Raw genomic sequence first — 23,483 nt, forward strand, 5'->3', positions numbered from 1 at the left:
TGTGTGTGTACACTTTGAGAGGAAGCAACCAAATTTCATTTTTAATGCTTGCCAGGGAAAAAAAAGACAATAAAGGTTATCCAACATAACTCTTTGTGAAATCCTGGCTTTTTAGCTAGAAAGTTAGGGCCAGGCATTGTCCAGTAATCTGTCCCAGAATGTTCTACATTTGACTTCCAATTTCCAGCGGTCAGTTGTCAGCAACTGAGGTTAAAATAAGCATGCTTGGGATAAACACATGTCCGTCACCCGAAATGAAAAATTTAAAAAAATAGTAACAACGACGACGACGGCAAAATTCTCAACGGACCAGTCGGTTTTCCTCTGCCCTCTGTTTTCTCTTTTCCTAAATATCATCCGCTCAATTTCTCTTTGTTCTTTTTAAGCAGCAAAACCTATCACAACCGTACCTAAGAATCTTTTTTTTTTTTAAGGGAGACGTGAAGTTATAGAGGACATGCTCTCTTTGGGAGGAGAAAAAAGATTTAGAATATTAGTTTAAAAGCAATTTTGCAACGTTATCAAAAAACAACAACAACAACACCCCAGCCTTGTAAAGTCTTTGGGTAAGTTAATAATTTTTGGGGTTGAGGGAAAAGAGATGGCCGAGAGACGTTGGTTTTAATGTGAAATGGCGAACAATTGTGGCAAGCGGTGGTTAAGCAAATATTAACGGAATATTTCCTTCTGCAGCTAGCATTTTATGAAAAACGTTTGTACTCTTTGGGGCAGTTTGGCTGAAACAATGGATGCTGTGTCTTTTCCAATAGAGCTCTGGACTCTAGTGGATGGCTGTCCCTTAAATTCTTTAAATACACTTGAGAACCGCAGATTTCCTCCCCCCCAAAAAATCGCTGGAAGCTTTCTGTTCTTCCTCAGTCGCCTTGTTCCTTTAAAAAGCCGGGCAGGCGAAGCCTGATCCGTTAGGAAACAGCTTTAGGTTCTTCTAAGATAACTAAGTACAAGTAGTTCTTGAGTTACGGCCAAAAAAAAAAAATTCGAGCCCAAAATTTCTGTTGCTAAGTGAAACATCGCTTAAGTGGGTTTGCCCCATTATACGGCTTTTCTCGCCCTAGTTAAGTGAATCGTTGGCGTTTGTTGAGTTAGTAACCTGGTTGTTACGTGAACCTGGCTTCCCCCCATTGACTTTGCTCTTCAGAAGGTCGCAAAGCGGGATCAGGTGACCCCGGGGCACGGCGACCGTCATAAGCCTGGTGGTTTTCTTGCAGACGTTTCATTACCGAACTAGGCAACGTCATCAGTGTTAGAAGGCAGAGGGGTTTTGCAGTGGCGGGGGGCAGGAAGAGGAGGAGCACTGTGGCTTCCTTGGTGACCTAGTTGGTTTTCTTGCAGACGTTTCATTACCGAACTAGGTAACGTCATCAGTGTTAGAAGGGAGAGGGGTTTTGCAGTGGGGGGGGCAGGAAGAGGAGGAGGAGGAGGAGGAAGAGAAGGACCATCCCGGTGGGTTCCTTGGTGGTTTTCTTGCAGACGTTTCATTACCCAAACCAGGCAACATCATCCGAGGAAGAAGTTGGGGGGGGGGGAGAGAAAAAAGCTGCATGCCAGCCTTCCAGTTTTTGGACTACAAGTCCTGCTTTCTTCAGCCCAATAGGCAGCAGGTCATTTTAGGCCAGTGTTTTTGTAGCTGGAATATCTCCATGTTTGGCATTTTATTTAATAATAAAGCATGGCTTGGAAGGTCCATCTTATATAGTTCCTCCTCCTCCTCCTCCTCCTCCTCCTCCTCCTCCTCTCTTCCCACCCCACGAAAGGACTTTTAAGAAAAGAATTTAGCTGGAAATCTAAAAAGGAGATTTCTTCCGATTTCTCTTTGATTCCATTCAAAGTGTATGAGTCTTCCTCCTGGATAGACGGGTATAAATGGTTCACTGAATTAATAATACAATTAGGGAGGGAAAGGAAGAAAGCCTCCTATTTTGGGCTGTTTTACAACATCACAGGACACAGATAAGACTGCAATGCCATTGCTTGGTCTGGCTATACTTTGATGAATCAAGCCTAGTGCATAGGGATCACCCATTGTTTAAAGTCCTAATCTATAGTTTACAAACCTCTCGTCTGGATTTACGCAACACGCTAGGCGAAAGCCGAGCGGATCCTGTTGTGTTGCAGCACAGAAACCCACAGCAGAGTTTTTACAGCAGTGTGCTTAAGAGGTGCGTCTGATGCTTCCTTAAGCATTTTTTTTTAGAGGCAAGTCTTCCGTAGCCAGCTGAAACCACAACATGCAAATTAATGGACCTGTTGGAAAAATCTCCCTTGAAGGTGCAAACCTGCCAATAAATCTGCTCTTCTTTACAATCTTCTTTTAGAAAAGGGCCTTCGCTTCTCTGCATTTTCCATTTTGACACGGCTCCAGCAATATTTTATTTGTGTGTGTTTGTGTGTGTGTGTATATATATATATGTATGCGTGTATATATGTATGCGTGTATATATATATGCGTGTATATATATATATATATATATATATATATATATATATATATATATATATATATATATATATATATATATATACATACACACACATACACACACACACACACACACACACACACACACACACACACACACACACACACACACACTGAGCAGCCTTTCAAGAATGCAGTGGTAAACAATCTTATTATGACATTTAGACTTGGCTCTGACTTTGGAGAACATTCGCATTTAAGCTTGGGATATTGGTTTTTTCTCTCTCTCTCCTGTTCCAGGACAAGTGTTGTAGATTTTCTGGAGAATGCGAACTGGAAAATTTCCCAGACTGTTTTGGGCATTTATTTATTTTATTTTTTAACGTCATGTATCTTGGGGGGGAAAAAAACCCCGAGTCAGTCATCAGTTAAGGACCCGGGGCTGAATAAACACATTATTTTAAAGTTTAATTTTAAAATGGTTGTGACTGGAGTAGCGGTTCGTAATTCAAGACAGGAGTGTATCCTTCTGTGCTATTGTGAAAATATAGGTATAAAAATATGAACCATTCATTTAGTGAGGGTTCAAAGTTACAACGGCACTGAAAAAGGTGACTTATGAACGTTTTTCACACTTGGAGACCGTTGCAACATCCCCGGGGTCACATGACCAAAATTTGGACGCTTGGCCACTGACTCATATTTATGACAGTCGCAGTGTCCCGTGGTCCCGTGATCCCCTTTGGCGATCTTCTGGCAAGCGAAGTCCCCGGGGAAAGCCAGATCCGCTTAACAACCGTCTTACGAAGGTTAACAACTGCAGAGATTCGTTTAACAACGGTGGCAAGGAAAGTCACAAAACGGAGCCCAAGTCACTTAACAAATTTCTCACTTAACAACATAAACGTTGGGCTGAGTTGTGGCCGTAAGCCGAGGACCACCTGTATTATATCTCCATTCAATTTTTTAATTTTTTTTACAGTTGTCACTGGCAGGCAAGTTCCCTCCTGGAAAACCTTTTGTGCAAAAATTTCCCCACCCCGTGTCTGTCCATGATAACAGCCCACAGTCGACACATCTTTTTGGAACAAGCCTTCTAAAGCAAACAAGAAAAGCTGATTTTTTCCCGGGATTTCTTGCTGTTTTTGTAGATCTGCTGACCACAGATTGCCCACTGTTGGTTTTTTTTTTTTTTGGTGGAAGATTTTTCCGGGAATGTATTGTTTGGATCCAAAACAGGAATACAGGGTATAACTGTGTAAACTTGCTGAATGTGTAGATAGTCCTTGACTTATGATCACAGCTGGGCCCCCCTAATTTCTGTTGCTAAGCGAAGCACTTGTTAAGTGAGCTGTGTCCCATTTTACAGTCTTTTTTTTGCCACAGTTGTTAAGCGAATCGCTGCAGCCATTAAGCGAATCTGTCTTCCCTCGTTGATTTTGTCAGAATTAATTAACAACCAGTGGAACAACCTGCCTCCAGAAGCTGGGAATGCTCCAAGACTGGAAGTTTTTAAGAAGAGACTGGACAGACGTTTGTCTGAAATGGTGTAGGGTTTCCTGCCTGAGCAGGGGGTTGGACTAGATGACCTCCAAGGTCCCTTCCAACTTTTATTGTTGTTGTTGTTAGCCAGCTGGGAAGGTTGCAAATTGTGATCACATTACCCCAAGTTGCCAAGCGGCCAAATTTTGATCACACGACCGTGGGGAATGCCGCAAGCATCATGCGAAAACCGGTCACAAGTTGCTTTTTTTTCCCCCAACCCCCGTGTAAATTTGAACGGTCACTGAACGAGCATGCTTGTAAGTCGACCATCTCTATAGTCCCTTCCTCTGGGTGGTTGTGTTAGTTTTTTTTTTTTTTCCATTTCTACAACGCAGCAAGGAGAGAGGCTGGACGAAATGGACAAAGCATAATGGCCTTCTCTGCGATTGGCATAATAGAAATTATGCAAAGTTTCTGGATTATCACTGAGTTTGATGTAGGTCTCTGCAGAGTTTGGTAAAGAAACCCCCCCCCATCTTGTACTTCCACAGGAGTTCAGTTGGGAAATTCCTTTCTTTCCGCACGGGAAAAAAAAGCCAGCCCAGTGCTTTAAAAGGGGCATTTCAGCCATCTAACAGTCAGTTGCAGTCTGGCTGGCCAAATCTTCTAACAATTTTTTTTTAAAAAAACCCTCAAAACTTTATTCAGAAGGGCCTATTCCTTTCGGATAACTGCGTGGCAATAATCCGGCCTTTTGACTTCTGTCTCTTCGGATTAAGAAGAGCTGTGCCGTGGAGGGTGCCGTGTCTCTTTTCTTTGAAAGGCGGGGGAAGCCGAGTCTTTCTGGCTATTGGGCTCCTTGCGGCATCTTAATTAGGTGCTCCGGGGTAGCTTGTTCCTTCCCGCGATTAAAATAATGGTAATTGCATAGTAACCCGTATTGGGGTTTTTTTTTCCTGTCTTCGGCTGCCGGAGAGGCAACCGCAGCTGGTCATTTGCAACTGCAGCCGTCAGTTTGCCTGATGCTCTGGGAACTGGGCTTGGAACACCTGCGAGATGCGACGGGCGCTCTCGCAAGTTGTCTTGATGGGCAACCCCAGGGAAGGTGAAACGACCGCTCGCAGCGGGTCACGCCATCCCCTTTGGCGACCTTCTGACCAGCGAAGTCAGTGGAGACGCCAGATTCCATGTGCCTCCCTTAACCACCGCGCCGATTCACTTGAGGGCTGCGGCAAGGAAGGTTGCAAATGGGGCAAAACTCCCTGAGCAACAGGAATTTGGGGGGGCCAGCTGTGGTCGTAAGTCGAGGAAAAGTTGGCGGACGTAAGTAGGGAAGCCGAAGAGGGCTGCTTTTTTGAGAAGGCGTCCTTTTCCCAAAGCACCAAGTCATTGGGCTTCTGCTGTTCCTCAGCCTTTCCACCGCTTGACCAAGAACGAAGCCTTTGCCATCTCTCTCTGGCAGCTGGTTGACCAAGCATTAGTGGTGGCTGGCGAGACGCCATCTTTGATCACGGAGGTCGATCATGAGGTGGAAGAATGGATTTAGCACGGCTCTTCCTTGGCAGGAGCTTAAGCCCATCACATGTATGACTGTCTTCTCCATGTTTGCCATGATTCACCCATGGTTTCGTTCTGTTGCACCAGCTGCATCCTGGCACTCCCTCTTGAGAACAATTGCTCCAATGAGACGGTTCCCAGCATTTGGAGACCGTGGAATCGTAGCCCGGAGAAAATCAAGGAATTAATGGGGAGATTTGCAACAACCTACCCTTCTTCTGCAAAGGGTTTGTCTGCTGAGGTGAAGCTTTGTGGAGCAATGGATAGCAAGGCTGTTTGAGAGTTCCAGCGTGTATGTATAAGGGCAGGCATGTCAAACTGCCGGCCCGCAGGATGGATGCATCATGCCGAAACTGCGCCCACCCCAGTTCCGGCAATGGGGGGAAAGTCGCAATAGGTCACGACACATCACGTGACGTTGCGAGTTTGACACCCCTGCATAAGAGGATGAGAATAAGAGAAATGGCTGTGCATGATAGGTTCTTATTGCATTGAGACAACCACGGTAGCTTTTGTGAGATACTAGGACAGTGATGGTGCACCTTTTAGAGACCGAGTGCCAAACTGCAACCCAAAACCCACTTATGTGTCATCATGTGCCGGATGGGCATGGCCCATTGGGTGGGCGTGGCCCATTGGGTGGGCGTGGCTGCGGTGTTAATGGCAGATTGGGTGGGACTAAAAAGTTCAATCAATCCATTCCAACTTTGCAAGATCTTTTTTTTTCCTGCAAGAAGTTGAAATTGATTGATTGAAACTTTTTTTTTTTTTGCACACGGAGGCCTAAAGGGAAAAGGTTTTATAAAACCCAGCTGAAGGCCTAGGACGGGGGCGACGGCGCGCGTGCCCACAGAGAGGGCTCTGCGTGCCACCTGTGGCACGCGTGCCATCAGTTCGGCACCACGGTACTAGGAACAAGTACCAATGCAAACAAAACAGGCAGGATCTTGACTGTGATGCAATGTGACAGGATGCTCTCCATCGTCCCTCCATAGAAAGTGGTGAGGACAGGGGAAATAATAGCTCTCCTTATGTCCCTTAATCCAGGTTCCATCACACCTTGCGTTATCTAGCAGGACCCCTACATCGATGCTGAAAATGATCGGGGAGATGGTAAAAGTCAACTCTGAACCAATTCAAAGCATCCAGCCCTTGCTTGCAAATCCTCAGCTATGGAAACCCATTGTCTTTTTCAAGAGAGGAAGTAGCTGCGCAGTCAGCTAATTTTACTACCGTATTAGGAACTTCCACACAAGGAAGTGTTCCTCATTTGATTTTCCTGTAATTGCCTTCAAGCAAACCCCTTTATTTCATTGCACGACATCCATTTGTTGTGGTGTGAGTTGAGTTTTTCCTCTTCCTCCTCCTCCTTCTTTTTCTTCTTCTTCTTCAAAAAAAGCCAATGTTCCTCAGCATTGTTGACAACATTGTTCTTTTTGCAATGGGTGCCACCACGCAGATGATCCATCTGTTTCTCCATCTGAGTCTCCTGCTATGTTTTCTTGGTTTTGACTGGGAAAAAGAAGGAGTCAGCCAGTGGGTGTTATAAGGAAGGCTTTCACTGGGGTTTGATTGCTTAGAGGTTTTGGGTTTTTTTTGCATATTACTGTTAATGTGAGTTGTTGAGTGGCTTGGTGGCCTAGTGGTGATGATGACACCTCCTACTCAGTGTGGATTTAGGGTGCAAAGAAAAAAAATATTTGCTGTGAACTTCATGTAGGTGTCAGGAAGGGCACCCAGCCAGTAAATGCTCAAACTCTACCCTGAATTAAGGGATAACAGGGTTGTAAAAACAAAAATCCCTGCTAATATGAGTGTTATTTATCAGATTTATAAGGTATCAAGGGTATTTTCTCAAGCAGTCCATAGAAATGAGTCACATTAAAATTATTTTAATAATAATAATAAAGAGCAGCAACATTGTACAATGTAGTTGTTTGGCTTGGATGTAGAGACGGAAAGGTGGAGTTATATTCAACGTAACATTTAATATATATGTATAAGTAACCCATATACATATATGTGTCAAAACACACACAACAAAACATGACTGTATTTACTCTCAGGCTAGTGAACGAAGGCCTGGAACTTCTCTGTAAAACTTTAGCGTTACAATTGTCTAAAAGATGAAACGGGTAAAAGGTAAATAATATTTCATGCAGAAACAAAGCTCTTGTAAACTTGAAGCAGCTGCAGAAAAATGTTGCTTGCTCAAACTGGCCAAGAAATAAGTTTTAATTCCTTTTTAGGGTTTATAGTAATATATAAACCCTGAAATATATTTGGGAGGGGAAAAAAACCCCACTGAGAAGGTAAAAGATATTGATTTCTGGCAGACTTCCCTGAAGTGTATTTCATATTTGGGGAACCACCACCAGAAAGAGCCGGTTTGAAGCTAATCCCTTTGAGTTTATCAAAGGACAAACAGACTTTTTTTTTTTTGAAATAGTCAATAAAAAGTCACCAGCGTTAGTTCTTTTTCAGCTGTTGTTGTACAGGTAGTCCTCGACTTACGACAGTTCATTTGGTGACCGCTCAAAGTTACAACGGCACTGAAAAAAAAGTGACAACTGTTTTTCACACGCATGAATGACCCTTGCGGCACGTGCCCACGGTCACGTGATCAACATTCAGGCGCTTGGCAACTGGCTCTTATTTACGACGGTTGCCGTGTCCCGGGGTCGTAATCATCCGCTTTTGCGACCATCTGACAAGCAAAGTCAATGGGGAAGCCCGGGTTACTAATTTGACAACTGCAGTCCTTCCCTTAATAACCGTGGCAGTAAAGGTCGTAAAATGGGGCGAAATTCACCTCACGAACGTCTCGCTTAGCAACAGCCATTTTGGGCGCACTCGCGGTCGTATGTCGAGGTCTGCCTGTAACACGATCCTGTTAGCTTTTCTTAATTACTCATCTTTATGTTATCACTGATGTCTCTAGTTTTTACTTAGGGATTTTAGTGCTTCAGTCGGTTTTAATAAGACTTGTTTTCCCCGCTTTAGTATTGTCTCCAAGTGCAAGTTCCGCCTTTTAAAAGATTAATACACACACACACACACAAAATGTATTCTACGTAGGGTAGATTTATGCCTCCGTGCTACTCATGGTTAGTAGGTGGGCAGATGAAAAAGCAATTAGACCTCTGAGAGCAGGTGTGTAGCTCTTTTATTCCCTCAACAAGGGACAAACGTGTTGTTATTCTTAACAGTGTTTGTCCCCCAGGGTTACAAACTCAATTTCTTTTTGGTTAGGTCTTGCAGTGAAGGTGTCAAGACATAACGCAACAAGGAGGGGTAAAAATGGCGTGGTGGATATCTAGTATAGATAGTCCTTAACGTATGACCACAGTCGGGCCCCAAAATTTCCATTGCTAAGTGAGTTTTGCCCCATTTTACGACCTTTCTTCCCACACGTGCCTGGCTGAGGAATTCTGGGAGTTGAAGTCCACAAGTCATCACAGGGCCAAGTTTGAAGACCCCATGGTCTGGATCTAAGCCCGTGGTTTCATCAAAATGGCCGACTGAGGAACTCTGGGAGTTGAAGTCCACAAGTCATCAAAGGGCCAAGCTTGAAGACCCCTGGTTTGGATCTAAGCCCGTGGTTTCATCAAAATGGCCGACTGAGGAACTCTGGGAGTTGAAGTCCACAAGTCATCAAAGGGCCAAGCTTGAAGACCCCTGGTTTGGATCTAAGCCCGTGGTTTCATCAAAATGGCCGACTGAGGAATTCTGGGAGTTGAAGTCCACAAGTCATCAAAGGGCCAAGTTTGAAGAGCCCTGGTTTGGATCTAAGCCCGTGGTTTCATCAAAATGGCCGACTGAGGAATTCTGGGAGTTGAAGTCCACAAGTCATCAAAGGGCCAAGTTTGAAGAGCCCTGGTTTGGATCTAAGCCCGTGGTTTCATCAAAATGGCCGACTGAGGAATTCTGGGAGTTGAAGTCCAAGAGTCATCAAAGGGCCAAGTTGGAAGACCCCTGGTGTAAGGAATTGCTTTTTCCCCCCTCCTCGGTAGGGATCTGGGAAGATCTGGGATCTTCAAACTTGGCAACTCTTAAGACTTGTGGACTTCAACTCCCAGAATTCCCCAGCCAGAATTCTGAAAGTTGAAGTCCACAAGTCTTAAAAGTTGTCTAGTTTGGAGACACCCCTCTTCCCCGCTTTAACTGAGGGATATGAAGCCCTCAGCATGAAAATGGTTTCTACTACTCACCTTCCATTCTCAGATGTTTGGTGATGAACTTAGCAGAGTGGGCGTCTTCTTCTCAACAAGAATAACACTTGGGACATCCAGATTTCAGATTCTTTCCTTACAATGTAATGCTGTTCAATGAATCAGCAATGTGGAAAAGTCAGGGAAGTTACTAAGGAGTGAACTCATAGCTGTTGGTTGGTTGGTTTTTTTTCATGGTTTTCGCATATTTGTGGAAAGGAACTTGGTCAGAAAGTTAAGGACTTTACCAGCTCCGGCAGCAGGAATTCTACTTTGTGAAGCTGTCGGAAAAACTCAACATCTGTTTCTCTCTCGCGAGTACTCACGACCGTCTCTCCAGATGTTCTTTTTCCAATGACAGGATTCTAAACCTAGTCGGGATGAAAAGTGGGCCAGAAGCTCCGTCAGACCGTCCTCTTTTAAACAGTGGCTTTCTTCATTCCTGTATTGCCACGGAAGCTACGTGTACTTCCCCTAGTTGAACCTAACCTTATACTTTCAAATTTATTTATTTATTTGCTAATTTGTCAAATATACAGTCTTATCTCAATAGCAGTATACCTCTGCAGTTAAAAACCAACAACAAGAAGATAAATAATGATGTTTGCAATTGTAAACATTCCAAAATTGAGCCATAACGCAGTTAGGCCTACATTAGGCACAGATGGCATCGGATTATATCCTGGTTGCCGGATGTTGTAAGGGATGAGAGTCAGGAGAGGGGAACAGTTGGTTTTATGAGCAGTCTCTCGTCTTCCTGAGTATTGGATTGAGCAATCTCTTGTGGTTAATCTTCTCTCTCTCCCCCCTTCCTTTTGCACAAAGATTCTACAAAAGACTGCCTTTGGGATTTCAGAGCAGCTTTGTATAAAGCAGGGGCCTTCAAACTGGCGCTGGCTGAGGAATGCTGGGAGTTGAAGTCCACAAGTCACCAAAGTGCCAGGTTTGAAGGCCCCTGCTCTAAAGGGCTGTTAGGTAAAGGTAAAGGTTCCCCCGCACATGCGTGCTAGTCGTTTCCGACTCTAGGGGCCGGTGCTCATCTCCGTTTCAAAGCCAAAGAGCCAGCGCTTGTCCAAAGACGTCTCCGTGGTCATGTGGCCGGCACGACTAGACGCCAAAGGCGCACGGAACGCTGTTACCTTCCCACCGGAGTGGTCCCTATTTTTCTACTTGCATTTTTACGTGCTTTCGAACTGCTAGGTTGCAGAAGCTGGGACGCGTAACGGGCGCTCACTCTGCTACGTGGCACTCGGGATTCGACCTGCCAAACTGCCGACCTTCTGATCAACAAGCTCAGCGTCCCAACCCACTGAGCCACCGCGTCCCTAAAGGGCTGTTAGATTGAGTCAAAATAAGAACCGTAGGGATGGAGAGAGATGGACGGATCGATTGAGCTGGGGTTCCTTGGAGAATCTCCTCCAGGCTGTAGACACAGGGGTGTCCAACCTTGGTAACTTTAAAGACTTGTGGATGTCAACTCCCAGAATTCCCCCAGCCCATAGTTCTGGTCCTAAGATGATGGTCTTGGTTCTCCATTCATTCATGAATGGAAATGCAAGAGGAGAGAAATGTTTGAATACCACAACTGGAGAGAAAGTCCTGTTCTGATATCCCACTCCAGCAGGGGTCTCCAATCATGGACTTCAACACCCAGAATTCCCCCAGCCAGCATGGCTGGCTGGGGGAATTCTGGGAGTTGAAGTCCACCGGTGTTAAAGTGGCTGTAGAAAGTTGAACTGTCTTGCTTGGCAGGTCTCATATTTTCCGACTTTCTCACCCAAATATTGTAGCAGACTGTGTAAGAAGAATCCCAGCAAAGCTTTCACTGTCATAAACGAATGAGAAAAACATAGGTGATCTTCACCACGAAACCTCAGATAATTCCCTTAGACTGTTGTCGGGGTTTTTTAAATTATTATTATTATTAATAATAATTGTTTGCAAGTCTGGACTTGTCTGCTGTGCATGCTGACATTTTCACGTGAACGATCATGAGTCACGGGGATTTGAACCTTCCCCAGCTGGCTTGCAATTCCTCTTCCTTCCCTCTTTCTAGCAACGTTTCTCCCCCTCCCACCCCCCCCAGGAGTGGCAGTTCTCAAACCAAAGACTGCATTTCACTCCCAAACACATATTTTCATGAGGACATAGGTAGTTCTCAACTTAAAGCAGTTTGTTTAGTGACCGTCCGAATTAATAGAAAAAGAGTTTCAAGTTTGATTGTGGCCTTCCTTCCTTCCTTCCTTCCTTCCTTCTCATTCAGTCAGAATCCTTCCTTCCTTCCTTCCTTCCTTCCTTCCTTCCTTCCTTCCTTCCTTCCTTCCTTCCTTCTCATTCAGTCAGAATCCTTCCTTCCTTCCTTCCTTCCTTCCTTCCTTCCTTCCTTCCTTCCTTCCTTCCTTCTCATTCAGTCAGAATCCTTCCTTCCTTCCTTCCTTCCTTCCTTCCTTCCTTCCTTCCTTCCTTCCTTCCTTCCTTCTTTCCTTCTTTCTCATTCAGTCAGAATCCTTCCTTCCTTCCTTCCTTCCTTCCCATTCAGTCAGAATCCTTCCTTCCTTCCTTCCTTCCTTCCTTCCTTCCTTCCTTCCTTCTCATTCAGTCAGAATCCTTCCTTCCTTCCTTCCTTCCTTCCTTCCTTCCTTCCTTCCTTCCTTCCTTCCTTCTCATTCAGTCAGAATCCTTCCTTCCTTCCTTCCTTCCTTCCTTCCTTCCTTCCTTCCTTCCTTCCTTCCTTCCTTCCTTCCTTCCTTCCTTCCCATTCAGTTAGAATCCTTCCTTCCTTCCTTCCTTCCTTCCTTCCTTCCTTCCTTTTAAAAAAAAACACCTCTCTTTTTCCAAAGTGAAAACTACATCTTCTCCAATATTTTTGGAAACAGAAATCCTCTTTTTTTAAAAAAATCTTTTGTTCTGCTCTTCCTCCTCCTCCTCCTCCTCCTAGCTATTTCTGGCTGAGTGTCGTCAGGGCTACCAGTGCAACCTGATTACAGAACAATTTGCAGCACAACAGAATCCAAAATAGTACGGGAGAGTTGTCTGTTAACAACAGATGTTCCTCTTACCGGCACCTGGGAGATAAGGAAGCAAGCTGGCACCCGAGGCGGGGCTAGGGGGAAAAGAGAATAGCGTGTGTCATACGGACCTCGTGTGTGGTATCTCTAGAGGATCTTCTTGAGACTGCCTTCCAGAAGGGACCGACCAGATTTCCGTTCCCCCAAATCAATACGTACAGATTGCATCGTTATTCGTTTCTCTCCCTCGCTTCCACTTTTCAGAAGTTTGCAAGACAACGTTTGGTAGAAAGCTGGCTCTTAAGAGCATATGCGTTTTTTAAAATAGCACACGGCTGCGTTAGGGCGTACGGAGCCATGAGTTGTTGAGGTTTCTTTGAGCTGCAATGAGATGCACGTTAACCTATAGATATAATACAGTGGTGGGGAGGGCTGAACGACAAATGCAAACAAAACTAGAAAGTTGAGCACCCATGTTCTAAACCAGGGGTCCCCAACCCCTGGTCCGTGGACCAGTCCCGGGCCCTGGCATCCCAGCATCCAGTCCGCACAAACAAGCAAAGCCCCATCCACGAGATGCAGGCAGCACACAAAACCACGTTCCCCCTCTGGTCCGCAGAAAAACCTCTCTCCACAGAACCGGTCTCTGGTGCCCAAAAGGTTGGGGACCTCTGTTCTAAACAGATCAAATTATATTCCGACAATAATACAAAACACTCTTAAGTTGGTCTAGATTGGCTGTGAGAACGCTCTAATGGAGGAGTGTCCAACCTTGGCAACTTTTAAGGTGTGTGGACTTCAACTCCCAGAATTCCCCAGCCAACATGGATACCCCTGCTCTAATGCAGCTCAGTCTCTGCTAACAGCTGGAAAAAACTTAATGATCGTGATAGTGTAAGTGTTGGTGGTTCTGTAAAACTGTAGCCGGTCCTTTTTACAACCAGCCTCTTTAGACGTGGCTACTGGTTTAATTTTGTTTTTTGATGCATGCCATTGCTAGAATTTTTTTTTTCTCCGCACTTTTCTGAGTCCTTTTATTTTTGTTTCCACAGCCATCCAAAAGGCACCTATTCCCTTGGGAGGAGAGTCAGCCTAAATGGTGCAATGCCTTCCTGTTCTTTGTAGGATATCGTGTAAGTTGTGTTTGTTTCGTGGGGGGAGGGGGGGCGGCATTCAAGTAAGTTGGCGTAGTCCATGGCAGTAGAGTGATGGCTGCTTCCAATTTTTGGCCGTGCTAGCTGAAGTTGATGAAAATCGGACGGGGAGCTGCAGAGGAGGTCCATGTCTTCCTGTTTTTGGAACACGTAGTCAGGAACACTCAGAAATTAAAGTGAGCCTTGATGCCTCCTGTGTCCGTTTTTAATGTTCATCCCAATAAAATAAGACAGCCGATCCCTCTAGGTAACATCATCCGAAGGCTCGGATGCTGTTACCTGGTTGGGTAATGAAATGTCTTCAAGAAAACCACGAAGCTCAGAAAGCACCAAGGACGCCACAGTCCCCCCCGCTTCTCCTCCTATCCATAAACCGCACTCGGTTCTAGAATAGAATGGAATGGAATTAGTAGAGTGGAGTGGAATGGAATAGATTTAGAATTTAGAATTTAGAATTTAGAATTTAGAATTTAGAATAGAATAGAATAGAATAGAATAGAATAGAATAGAATAGAATAGAATAGAATAGAATAGAATAGAATAGAATAGAATAGAATAGAATAGAATAGAATAGAATAGAGCTGGAAGAGACCTTGGAGATCTTCTAGTCCAGCCCTCTGCACGAGCAGGAGAACCTATACCAGGGGTCTTCCAACTTGGCCCTTTTATGACTTGTGGACTTCAACTCCCAGAATTCCTCAGCCAGGCACATGTGCCTGGCTGAGGAATTCTGGGAGTTGAAGTCCACAAGTCATAAAAGGGCCAAGTTTGAAGACCGCTGCTTGTGGACTTCAACTCCCAGAATTCCTCAGCCAGGCACATTGGCTGAGGAATTCTGGGAGTTGAAGTCCACAAGTCACAAAAGGGCCAAGTTGGAAGACCACTGCTTGTGGACTTCAACTCCCAGAATTCCTCAGCCAGGCATGCTGGCTGAGGAATTCTGGGAGTTGTAGTCCTCAAGTCACAAAAGGGCCAAGTTGGAAGACCCCTGATCTATACACCATCTCAGACAAGTGGCCGTCTAGCATCCAGCATCGATGCTGTTACTTAGTTTGAGTCGTGAAACATCTGCAAGAAAACAAAGCTCAGAAAGCACTGAGGAACGCCTCATTTGAACCCTGAGCTGCAAATATCCTTTTCCGAGACTAATCCCTGGGGGGAAATGACTTTCCCAGAAGTCAGATGATATTCCCTGATGGAGGGGGCCTGGAGCATGCCTCTTCCGTTGGATCTCACACATGACGGGGGGGAGATAGAAGCAGACGGAGACAGTCCCGCGAGCAGGCGGGCGGGCGGGCCCCAGGCCACGCATCCACGCTTTGTGAAGCCGTAGGGCACACTTAATGCTCGCATTATGGCACCTTCCTCATTGCATCTATTCTCTCTCCCCAGCCGCAAAGCACGTAAGCGAAACCCAGCTGGATCAGGCTCTGTTTAATTCATTATCTTCCCACCACAGCCAGCTCGATGCCTCGGGGAAGCGCATGGGCAGGATACGAGCGCACCGGGGGGGGGGACCCTTCCCCCCCCTCCCATTCCCTAGCAACTAATATGGAGAGAGATGCTGCTCCTGATGCTAAGAAAGCACATCGCCATTGTGACTAGCAGCTATTGATAGCTATGCTGTCTGTGTCAATCTCGCCTCCCTTTTAAAGCCACGGCCGTCGGTGGCTTAGCTTGTCACTCAGCCTTGCTAGCCTGGCGGACTGTTAATTCCCAGCATGTCAGCCAACAGAGCTTCATGGAAGCTTTTCCGATAAGGCCCTTGGCACCTGCAGAGAGAAATAAGGGATCTCTCCTGGCGGAACTTGAGTTTTAGCTGGCCTAGAGGAGGAAGAGGCGGGCTTTGGGATGTATTCTGGAACCCCCTGGGAAGAACAGGGATGTCCATGTTGTAGGATGCGGGCTCTTAAGGATGCTTTCTTCGTTTCCCAGAAGATGGACCGTTGTCTTCTATCTGTCGAAGCTTTTTTTTTTATCCCAGCGGAGACCAGTGTTGGGAAACTTGCAGTCCTCCAGCATGGTTGCTGAACTGCAATGGCCAACTGCCGTAGCCCACACAGCCAGTGAGAAAATGTGCTGGAATTTATAATTCAGCAATATCTGGAGGCCCACAGCCCCTCCCCTCTATAATCTAGACCAGGGATAGGCCACCTTGGCTCTTTTAGGACTCGTGGACTTCAGCTCCCAGAATTCCTCAGCCAGAGGTTTCCAAGCTGAGCCATGCCGGCTCAGGAATTCTGGGAGTTGAAGTCCACGAGTCATGAAGGGGCCATATTTTCCCCCATGCTGGCTCAGAAATTCTGGGAGTTGAAGTCCGCAAATCATGAGAGGGCCATAGTTCCCCCATGCCGGCTCAGGAATTCTGGGAGTTGAAGTCCACGAGTCATGAAGGGGCCATATTTTTCCCCATGCTGGCTCAGGAATTCTGGGAGTTGAAGTCCACAAGTCATGAAGGGGCCAAGGTTTTCCCCAGGCTGGCTCAGGAATTCTGGGAGTTGAAGTCCACGAGTCATGAAGGGGCCATATTTTTCCCCATGCTGGCTCAGGAATTCTGGGAGTTGAAGTCGACGAGTCATGAAGGGGCCAAAGTTTGCTCCACGCTGGCTCAGGAATTCTGGGAGTTGAAGTCCACAAGTCCTAAAAGAGCCCAGGTTGCCTACGCCTGATATAGACCATGTTATCCCTGGCCACTTCAACCAATGTTGATTTAACTGGGACAAGTTGGGGAATTCTGGGAGTGGAAGTCCACAGGTCTTAACAGTTGTTAAAGTTGGATGACCTCGGTCTACATCTTTTCCCCCCTCCCCCATTTTTCAAGCAGCAAGTTTTTGCTTCGGATCCTTAAGTTGACTGATCCTTTCTTCCCCTTGCCTGCCTTTCTTCCAGGCCGGCCGATTACAACTGAGAGCATGCAGAGGCCCAGGCAGCACCAGTGGGGCAGGCGTGCGAGAGCGTGGGGGCTGCTCTAACCGCTGGGCGTGCTACAATATGGGCCAGTGCGTCACCAAGTGCAAGAATCCTTCTTCCACTCTGGGTAGCAAAAATGGCGATCGGGAGGCCCACGTCAAAGCTCACGGGAAGCGGAGCACCAGTCACAAGGAGGAACTCAGCCTGGTTGGCAGGAAACCCTCTGGAGATATTCTGGTCAACGGGACGAAGAAGGTAGAAGCTGCTATTGAATCCAACCAGCCTCCCACATCCTCTGGAGATGCCCGGAAAGAGCCCGTCTCGGGCTGCGAGGAATCGTTCCTCCACAGAACTGAGGAATTGTTCAAGAGATACAAGGACGAACGAGAAGACGCCATATTGGAGGAAGGCATGGAGCGTTTTTGCAACGACCTCTGTGTCGACCCCACGGAATTCAAAGTGCTCGTGCTGGCTTGGAAATTCCAGGCGGCTACTATGTGCAAATTCACACGGTAAGTCCTGCCTGGTCTCCGGAACCCCCTCAACAGGTTTCGAGAAAGTCGAGGAGACAAGGAAAAAAACGTGGAAAATGTAAGTGGCAAACACGTCCCCCGCCAAGCTTTAGGGAAATGCAGGAAAGCCTGGCTCCACCCATTTCCTTGACACACACCTTGCCTCATTTGCAAAATTGTCCAATCTTATAATGTTCCTTGGCTTCCTTTTGAAACTGTCTCGCTCCTCATCCAAGAAGCTTCTTGGAGGAAAAGCAAAATGTTTTCAAAAGGAAAACAAAACCAAGAAAGTGGGAAAAGCATCTTTGGAACAACCATCACCTGGATGGTTGAGTATCTCCATAGACATTGACTCTTCCTAAAAAAGTTCTTCTATTGTTTCTCTGAATCCCGTCGTCCTCTTTTCCTAACAGATGGCGTGCAACATGGATGCTAGACCTTCAACTTGGGAAGGGGTGGTGGTTGTGCTTTGTGGAGTCCTTGGTGCTCCCTGAGATATTTGACAATACCTCAGAACAGGGGTCTTCAAACTTGGCCCTTGGATGACTTGTGGACTTTAACTCCCAGAATTCCTCAGTCGGCCATTTTGATGAAACTGCAGGCTTAGATCCAGACCAGGGGCCTTCGAACTTGGCCCTTTGATGACTTGTGGACTTCAACTCCCAGAATTCCTGTTGGCCATTTTGATGAAACCGCAGACTTAGATCCAGACCAGGGCTCTTCAAACTTGGCCCTTTGATGACTTGTGGACTTCAACTCCCAGAATTCCTCAGTCGGCCATTTTGATGAAACCGCGGACTTAGATCCAGACCAGGGGTCTTCAAACTTGGCCCTTTGATGACTTGTGGACTTCAACTCCCAGAATTCCTCAGTCGGCCATTTTGATGAAACCGCGGGCTTAGATCCAGACCATGGGGTCTTCAAACTTGGCCCTTTGATGACTTGTGGACTTCAACTCCCAGAATTCCTCAGTCAGCCATTTTGATGAGACTGCGGGCTTAGATCCAGACCATGGGGTCTTCAAACTTGGCCCTTTGATGACTTGTGGACTTCAACTCCCAGAAGTCCACAGGTCATCAAAGGTCCAAGTTTGAAGACCCATGCCTTAGAACTTTGAGGTACTCAGAGAACGCCAAGACCTCCACAGTTCAACCCTGAGCTAGTGATATCCCCTTTTATTGAGTTACGTCATGGCGTTTGCTCACGCCAGCCTTCCCCCACCCGTTGCTTTCCAGATACCTTGGCCTTGTGACCTCACAAGGACCTCTGGTCGAAGAAAGTAGGTTTGTACCAAAAGGTGCTTTTTCAAAAAGCAACTGAACTTCCAGTGGTTTTCTCTCCCCCCCCTCCTCTTGAAGACCTCTCGCTTCCCATCCAAGACTATAAATCTGACCTGATTTATAGTCCTCGCAGTCATCTGGTGGTTAGCACTTTGGAGATCAACTTGAGGCCACTTGTGGGTTTATCTGTGCCCACCCCCCACCCCGAATCAGAGTGCAAACAGATCTGGGACCTTCTTGGATCTGCTTGAAAGGACTGGTCTGTAAACAGGAGAGAGATGGTGTCGCATCCCTCCCGCTCTGTTGAGAGAGGGGCTCTTCAATTTTAAGACAGATGGTCTCTTTTACCTCTCTTTCAAGCAGTGGTCCTCTTTGTCCAGAATGCGGACGTTCCTCGCCATTCAGCCAGAGCTGAAGAAGCTTCTTGGATGAGAGGCGAAACGTCTTCAAAGAAGAACCAGAAAGTCCCGTTGCCTCCTGAAAAAAAGCACCTTCGGGGCAACTACCTGGATTAGCCTTGCACGGGTTTGTAAGTTCCTGTTGCGACTTACAAAGGGTTAGAGCTCTCTGCCCAGTAGCCCATTCCTCACTGGAAGTTTAGTTGCCTCTCGAAAAAGCCCCCTTGGGGACAACCCCGATCTGGAGGACACAGCATCTCCACGGACGGGATGTTGATTTGCGCTCTTGAATACAAATCCAAGCTAACCGGCCTTTCTCCTCCCTTGTCCTCAGGAAGGAGTTCTTTGAGGGCTGTCAAGCAATAAATGCAGACTGCATCGATGGGATTTGCACCCGGTTCCCCGGCCTCTTGACCGAAGCCAAGCAAGAAGACAAATTCAAAGACCTCTACCGGTTCACGTTCCAGTTCGGCTTGGACTCGGACGAAGGCCAGAGGTCACTCCACCGGGAAATAGCCATCGCTCTCTGGAAGCTGGTGTTCACCCAGAACAAGCCTCCCATTTTGGACCAGTGGGTACACTTCTTGACCGAGAACCCCTCGGGGATCAAGGGGATCTCCCGGGACACCTGGAACATGTTCCTTAATTTTACTCAGGTCATCGGGCCGGACCTCAGCAATTACAGCGAGGATGAGGCTTGGCCCAGTCTCTTCGACACTTTCGTGGAATGGGAAATGGAGAGACGGAGGAAGAGGGAGGAAGAGGAGGGTCCCACGCGCTCGGAGGACTTACAGACAGGCTTCCCGTGTACAGACCATCACGCGGCCTAGCCGTGTTCGACGGCGGCAGTTGCACCCCGTTCAGCCCCTTCGTGGCCCGTAAGCTCAGAACTCCTCTGGAATTTACAGACTTCTCCAGATTTTTCTACTTTACACACCTTTCTCTGCCTTGTATTTCGAAAGGGCTTGAAAATGCTGTATCCATATATTTTAGGCACTTTCTTGAAAAATTGGGTTTACTCCTCTTTCTCCTCTCCTTGAAATCTTTCGTTCTTCCTCCCCTGCCCTGCCCTCTGTTTGCGAGTTAAATGATTTTATTTCAAAAATGGCTTCAGACCGGCATACTCCCTTTTTTTTTCCTGGTGAGGTTAAATTAACATCACTAAATTATTACAGTGCCAGATTGAAGCTTTGCAGGGTTGTTTTTTTTTTAAACAACAACAACAACAGAGCAGTCCTATACTGCGTGTAGTGCTGTTTACATGGTTGACTTTTTTTTTTAAGGTTGTGATAATTTTAAGATTTATACCACGATTGATAAACAGTGTTAACTGTTAAGGACAAATGCGTTCAAAATTCCCAGGCAAACAAAGCTATGTTTGGTTGTGAAGTTAGAATCTAGGGCAGAAGGGACATACACACACACACACACACACACACACACACACACACACACACATTTGATCAACCTTTTTTGGTCATCAGCCACAATAGTAGAGCACTAACACCTGAGATTCTCAAAGAAGATGAGAATTTGCAGTGGGTCCCTTCTCCCTTCAAATTATCCCCTTTGTTTACTCACTTTCCAGGAGAAACTTGTAAGGCGGGATTTTCCCACACTTTGGCAACTTGAAGACTTGCGGACTTCATTTCCCAGAATTCGCCAGCCAGCGTGGAATTCTGGGAGTTGAAGTCCAGGCATCTTCAAATTGCCAAGGTTGGGAAACTCCGTTGTAAGGCTTTTCGCATAGAAATGTCCAGCCCAAAGAAGGAGAATAAAGACGGCTCCCCCCCCCCAAAAAAAAAACAGGCAGACTTTTTCGGTTGTCGCTGTTTTTCTGATTTTACCTGCCCCCCCCCGAAAGAAAAAAAACCCCACACTACCCCAAAGGGGACATTTAACTACCAAGTGTTGGCATCGGCGTGTTGAATGTTTGGGAGGGCGGGGGACAAAAATTGGCTGTGGCAGGTCAGCGAGATCTCAACCTTGGCGACTTTTAAGACTTGTGGACTTCAACTCCCAGAATTCCTCAGCCAGCATGGGGAATTCTGGGAACTGAAGTCCACACATCTCTAAAGTTGCTAAGGCTGAAAAAAACAACAACCCACTGGCCTTAGACCCTAAGAAGGTGGTGTATATTTCTTGGCACCTTGAATGGTTCGAAATGAGGTGTGTGTGTGGGGGGGGAATTGTCGCTTGTTTATCCAAAATTTTTTCCCCCCCCCAAGGCAGTCGGTGGAGGGGGGGAAGCAAAAAATATATATATAGCTTCCTGTTTGCTAAAGAAACTGTCTTCATACAACAGGCTTGGGAATATCCTTACTGATCTCATTCAAAGCAATGTACCTGATGCGTAAATTCCATCAGAACGCAGGCAAAAACTGTTGAGGTTTTAATTCGCTAACAACTGGGTGGGTGGGAAAGAGAATGGTTTCTGATAAATAAAATACTTGAAATTCACATCCTCTCTCAGCGGCTGAGAGCAGAGAGTGGCACCCCTTTGTGTTTCTTTTAACGACTGCATTAAAGTTCCTTTTTTTCCCCAAAGTTGCACCAGCAGTACGAGAGCTCTTGTTTCTCCTGTTTCTCCGCAGCCGTGGTTCTAAGCTCCCATTCTGAGATCTGAGCAGAGTTCTTGCTCTGAATAACAGGATAACCAAGAGTTGGAAGGGACCTTGGAGGTCTTCTAGTCCAACCCGCTGCTCAAGTAGGAAACCCTACCTTCATTTCAGACCGGTGGCCGAAACGTCTCTTTTTCAAAACCTCCAGTGATGGGAGCACCCACAACTTCTGGAGGCAACTTCCGTTCCACTGGTTAATTGCTCTCACTGTCAGGAAGTTTCTCCTTAATTCCAGGTTGCTTCTCTCCTTGATCGAGTTTCCATCCGTTGCTTCTTGTCTTGCCTTCCGGCGCTTTGTGCAATAGGCTGAGGCCCTCTTCTTTGCGGCAGCCCCTCAAATATTGGAACGCTGCTGTCCTGTCACCCCAGACATTCTTTTGTCTAGACCTGAAGGTCATACTAAAGAGCTGTCATGTCATCTTCTGTTTTATTGCAAAGCGGATCCTCTTTCCACATCTGCGTGAGTCCCTTTCACTTCCTCCTCTTTTTACCAAATTTAACCGACTTGTCTCTTGGCTTCCAGACCTGCTGAAATAGTAGCATAATGTAGATTGTTTTGTGTGTGTGTGTGTGTGTGTGTGTGTGTGGGTGGGTGGGTGGGTGGGTGTATGTATGTAAAGGTAAATGTTACCCCACACATGCGTGCTAGTCGTTTCCGACTCTAGGGGCCGGTGCTCATCTCCGTTTCAGAGCCGAAGAGCCGGCGCTTGTCTGAGGACGTCTCCGTGGTCCTGTGGCTGGCATGACTAGACGCCAAAGGCGCACGGAACGCTGTTACCTTCCCACCATAGTGGTCCCTATTTTTCTACTTGCATTTTTACGTGCTTTCGAACTGCTAGGTTGGCAGAAGCTGGGACGAGTAACAGCCGCTCACTCTGCTAGGCGGCACTCGGGATTCGACCCGCCAAACTGCCGACCTTCTGATCGACAAGCTCAGCGTCCTAACCCACTGAGCGCTCTCTCTCTCTCTCTCTCTCTCTCTCTCTCTGTGTGTGTATATACTCTCTCCCACCACAATCTTATGAAATTGCAAGAAGTTTTGCATGAAACTGGTGATTATTTTTTTTCCTAAGTTTGGGTGGCTGTGTGACTTTCTGGCACGAGGAAGTATTGATTGGTTGGCACCTGTGCCAGCTGGCAAGTTTGTGTAGTAGGTTGTGGGTTTCTTTTGACATCCTCAGTCTTGGCCTGTTACATGCGCTACTTTGGATCCCTCTTTCTAAAGTCCCCCTTTCCTTCCTTCCTTCCTTCCTCTTTCCTTGCCTTTTCTTCCTTTTTTCCTGCCTGCCTGCCTTGCTCTTCCTTTCCTTTCTTCCTCCTTCCCTTCCCCTCCCCATTGCCTCTTTCCCTTTCCTCCCCCCCTCTTTCCTCTCGTTCCTTCCCTTCAAATGTCTTTCAAATCTCTTTCAAGAAAGACATTTCTGATTTGTACACCTGGTCTTACAATTTTGGCAGCGGTAGCAGAAGCATTGCTGAGATAATGTGAGGTGTTTTTTTTTAAACTTGGGGGGGGCAGCTGAAGGGAAGCGCCTGCGCGGAAGAATCGCAGCCAGCCAAATCATTTTCTCATCGGCGAGAAAAACCTATCCCTGCAAACGGTTTCTCACCTGAAGACTGCTAAGCGTGCCTGTCTGCTGTTCAATAGTTGCTTTTTCACAGAGTTGGAGCGAGACGGTAGAATCTGCGGTGCTCTCTGAGCTTGGCTATTTGCTTGCAGACGTTGCATTACCCAACCGGGCAACATCATCAGTGCCGCCAGAGTGTGGGCTTTGCCCCTTGTTTATATATGGCGCCAGAAAAACCACCATTTTATCTTTGGCAGGACAAGCAATCAAGCAGAAAGCAATAAGCAAGGGGAGAACTACGCCTCCACCTACGCTGGCAACTACACTGTGCATAAACGGGCC

At 46.5% G+C, this 23,483-nt stretch overlaps 1 protein-coding gene across 4 annotated transcripts in view; it reads left to right on the top strand.

Moving 5' to 3' along the window:
* DCUN1D3 (defective in cullin neddylation 1 domain containing 3) overlaps positions 1 to 21,786 on the top strand; it is a 28,750-nt gene extending 6,964 nt beyond the window's left edge. Inside the window, exons 2-5 of one of the 4 annotated variants that reach the window (XM_081338456.1) lie at positions 435 to 566; positions 13,754 to 13,834; positions 16,745 to 17,277; positions 19,290 to 21,786. In XM_081338456.1, the coding sequence (XP_081194582.1) occupies positions 16,847 to 17,277; positions 19,290 to 19,785 (927 nt within the window). In that variant the 5' untranslated portion in view covers positions 435 to 566; positions 13,754 to 13,834; positions 16,745 to 16,846 and the 3' untranslated portion in view covers positions 19,786 to 21,786. Of the gene's footprint in view, positions 1 to 353; positions 567 to 6,697; positions 6,821 to 13,753; positions 13,835 to 16,744; positions 17,278 to 19,289 lie in introns of those variants that run through there. The other 3 variants (XM_081338457.1, XM_081338459.1, XM_081338458.1) reach the window with 3 other exon arrangements.
* Positions 21,787 to 23,483: the final 1,697 nt, after the last annotated feature.

Source organism: Vipera berus, assembly GCF_964194415.1.
Source record: "Vipera berus genome assembly, chromosome: 13".
NCBI lineage: Eukaryota > Metazoa > Chordata > Lepidosauria > Squamata > Viperidae > Vipera > Vipera berus.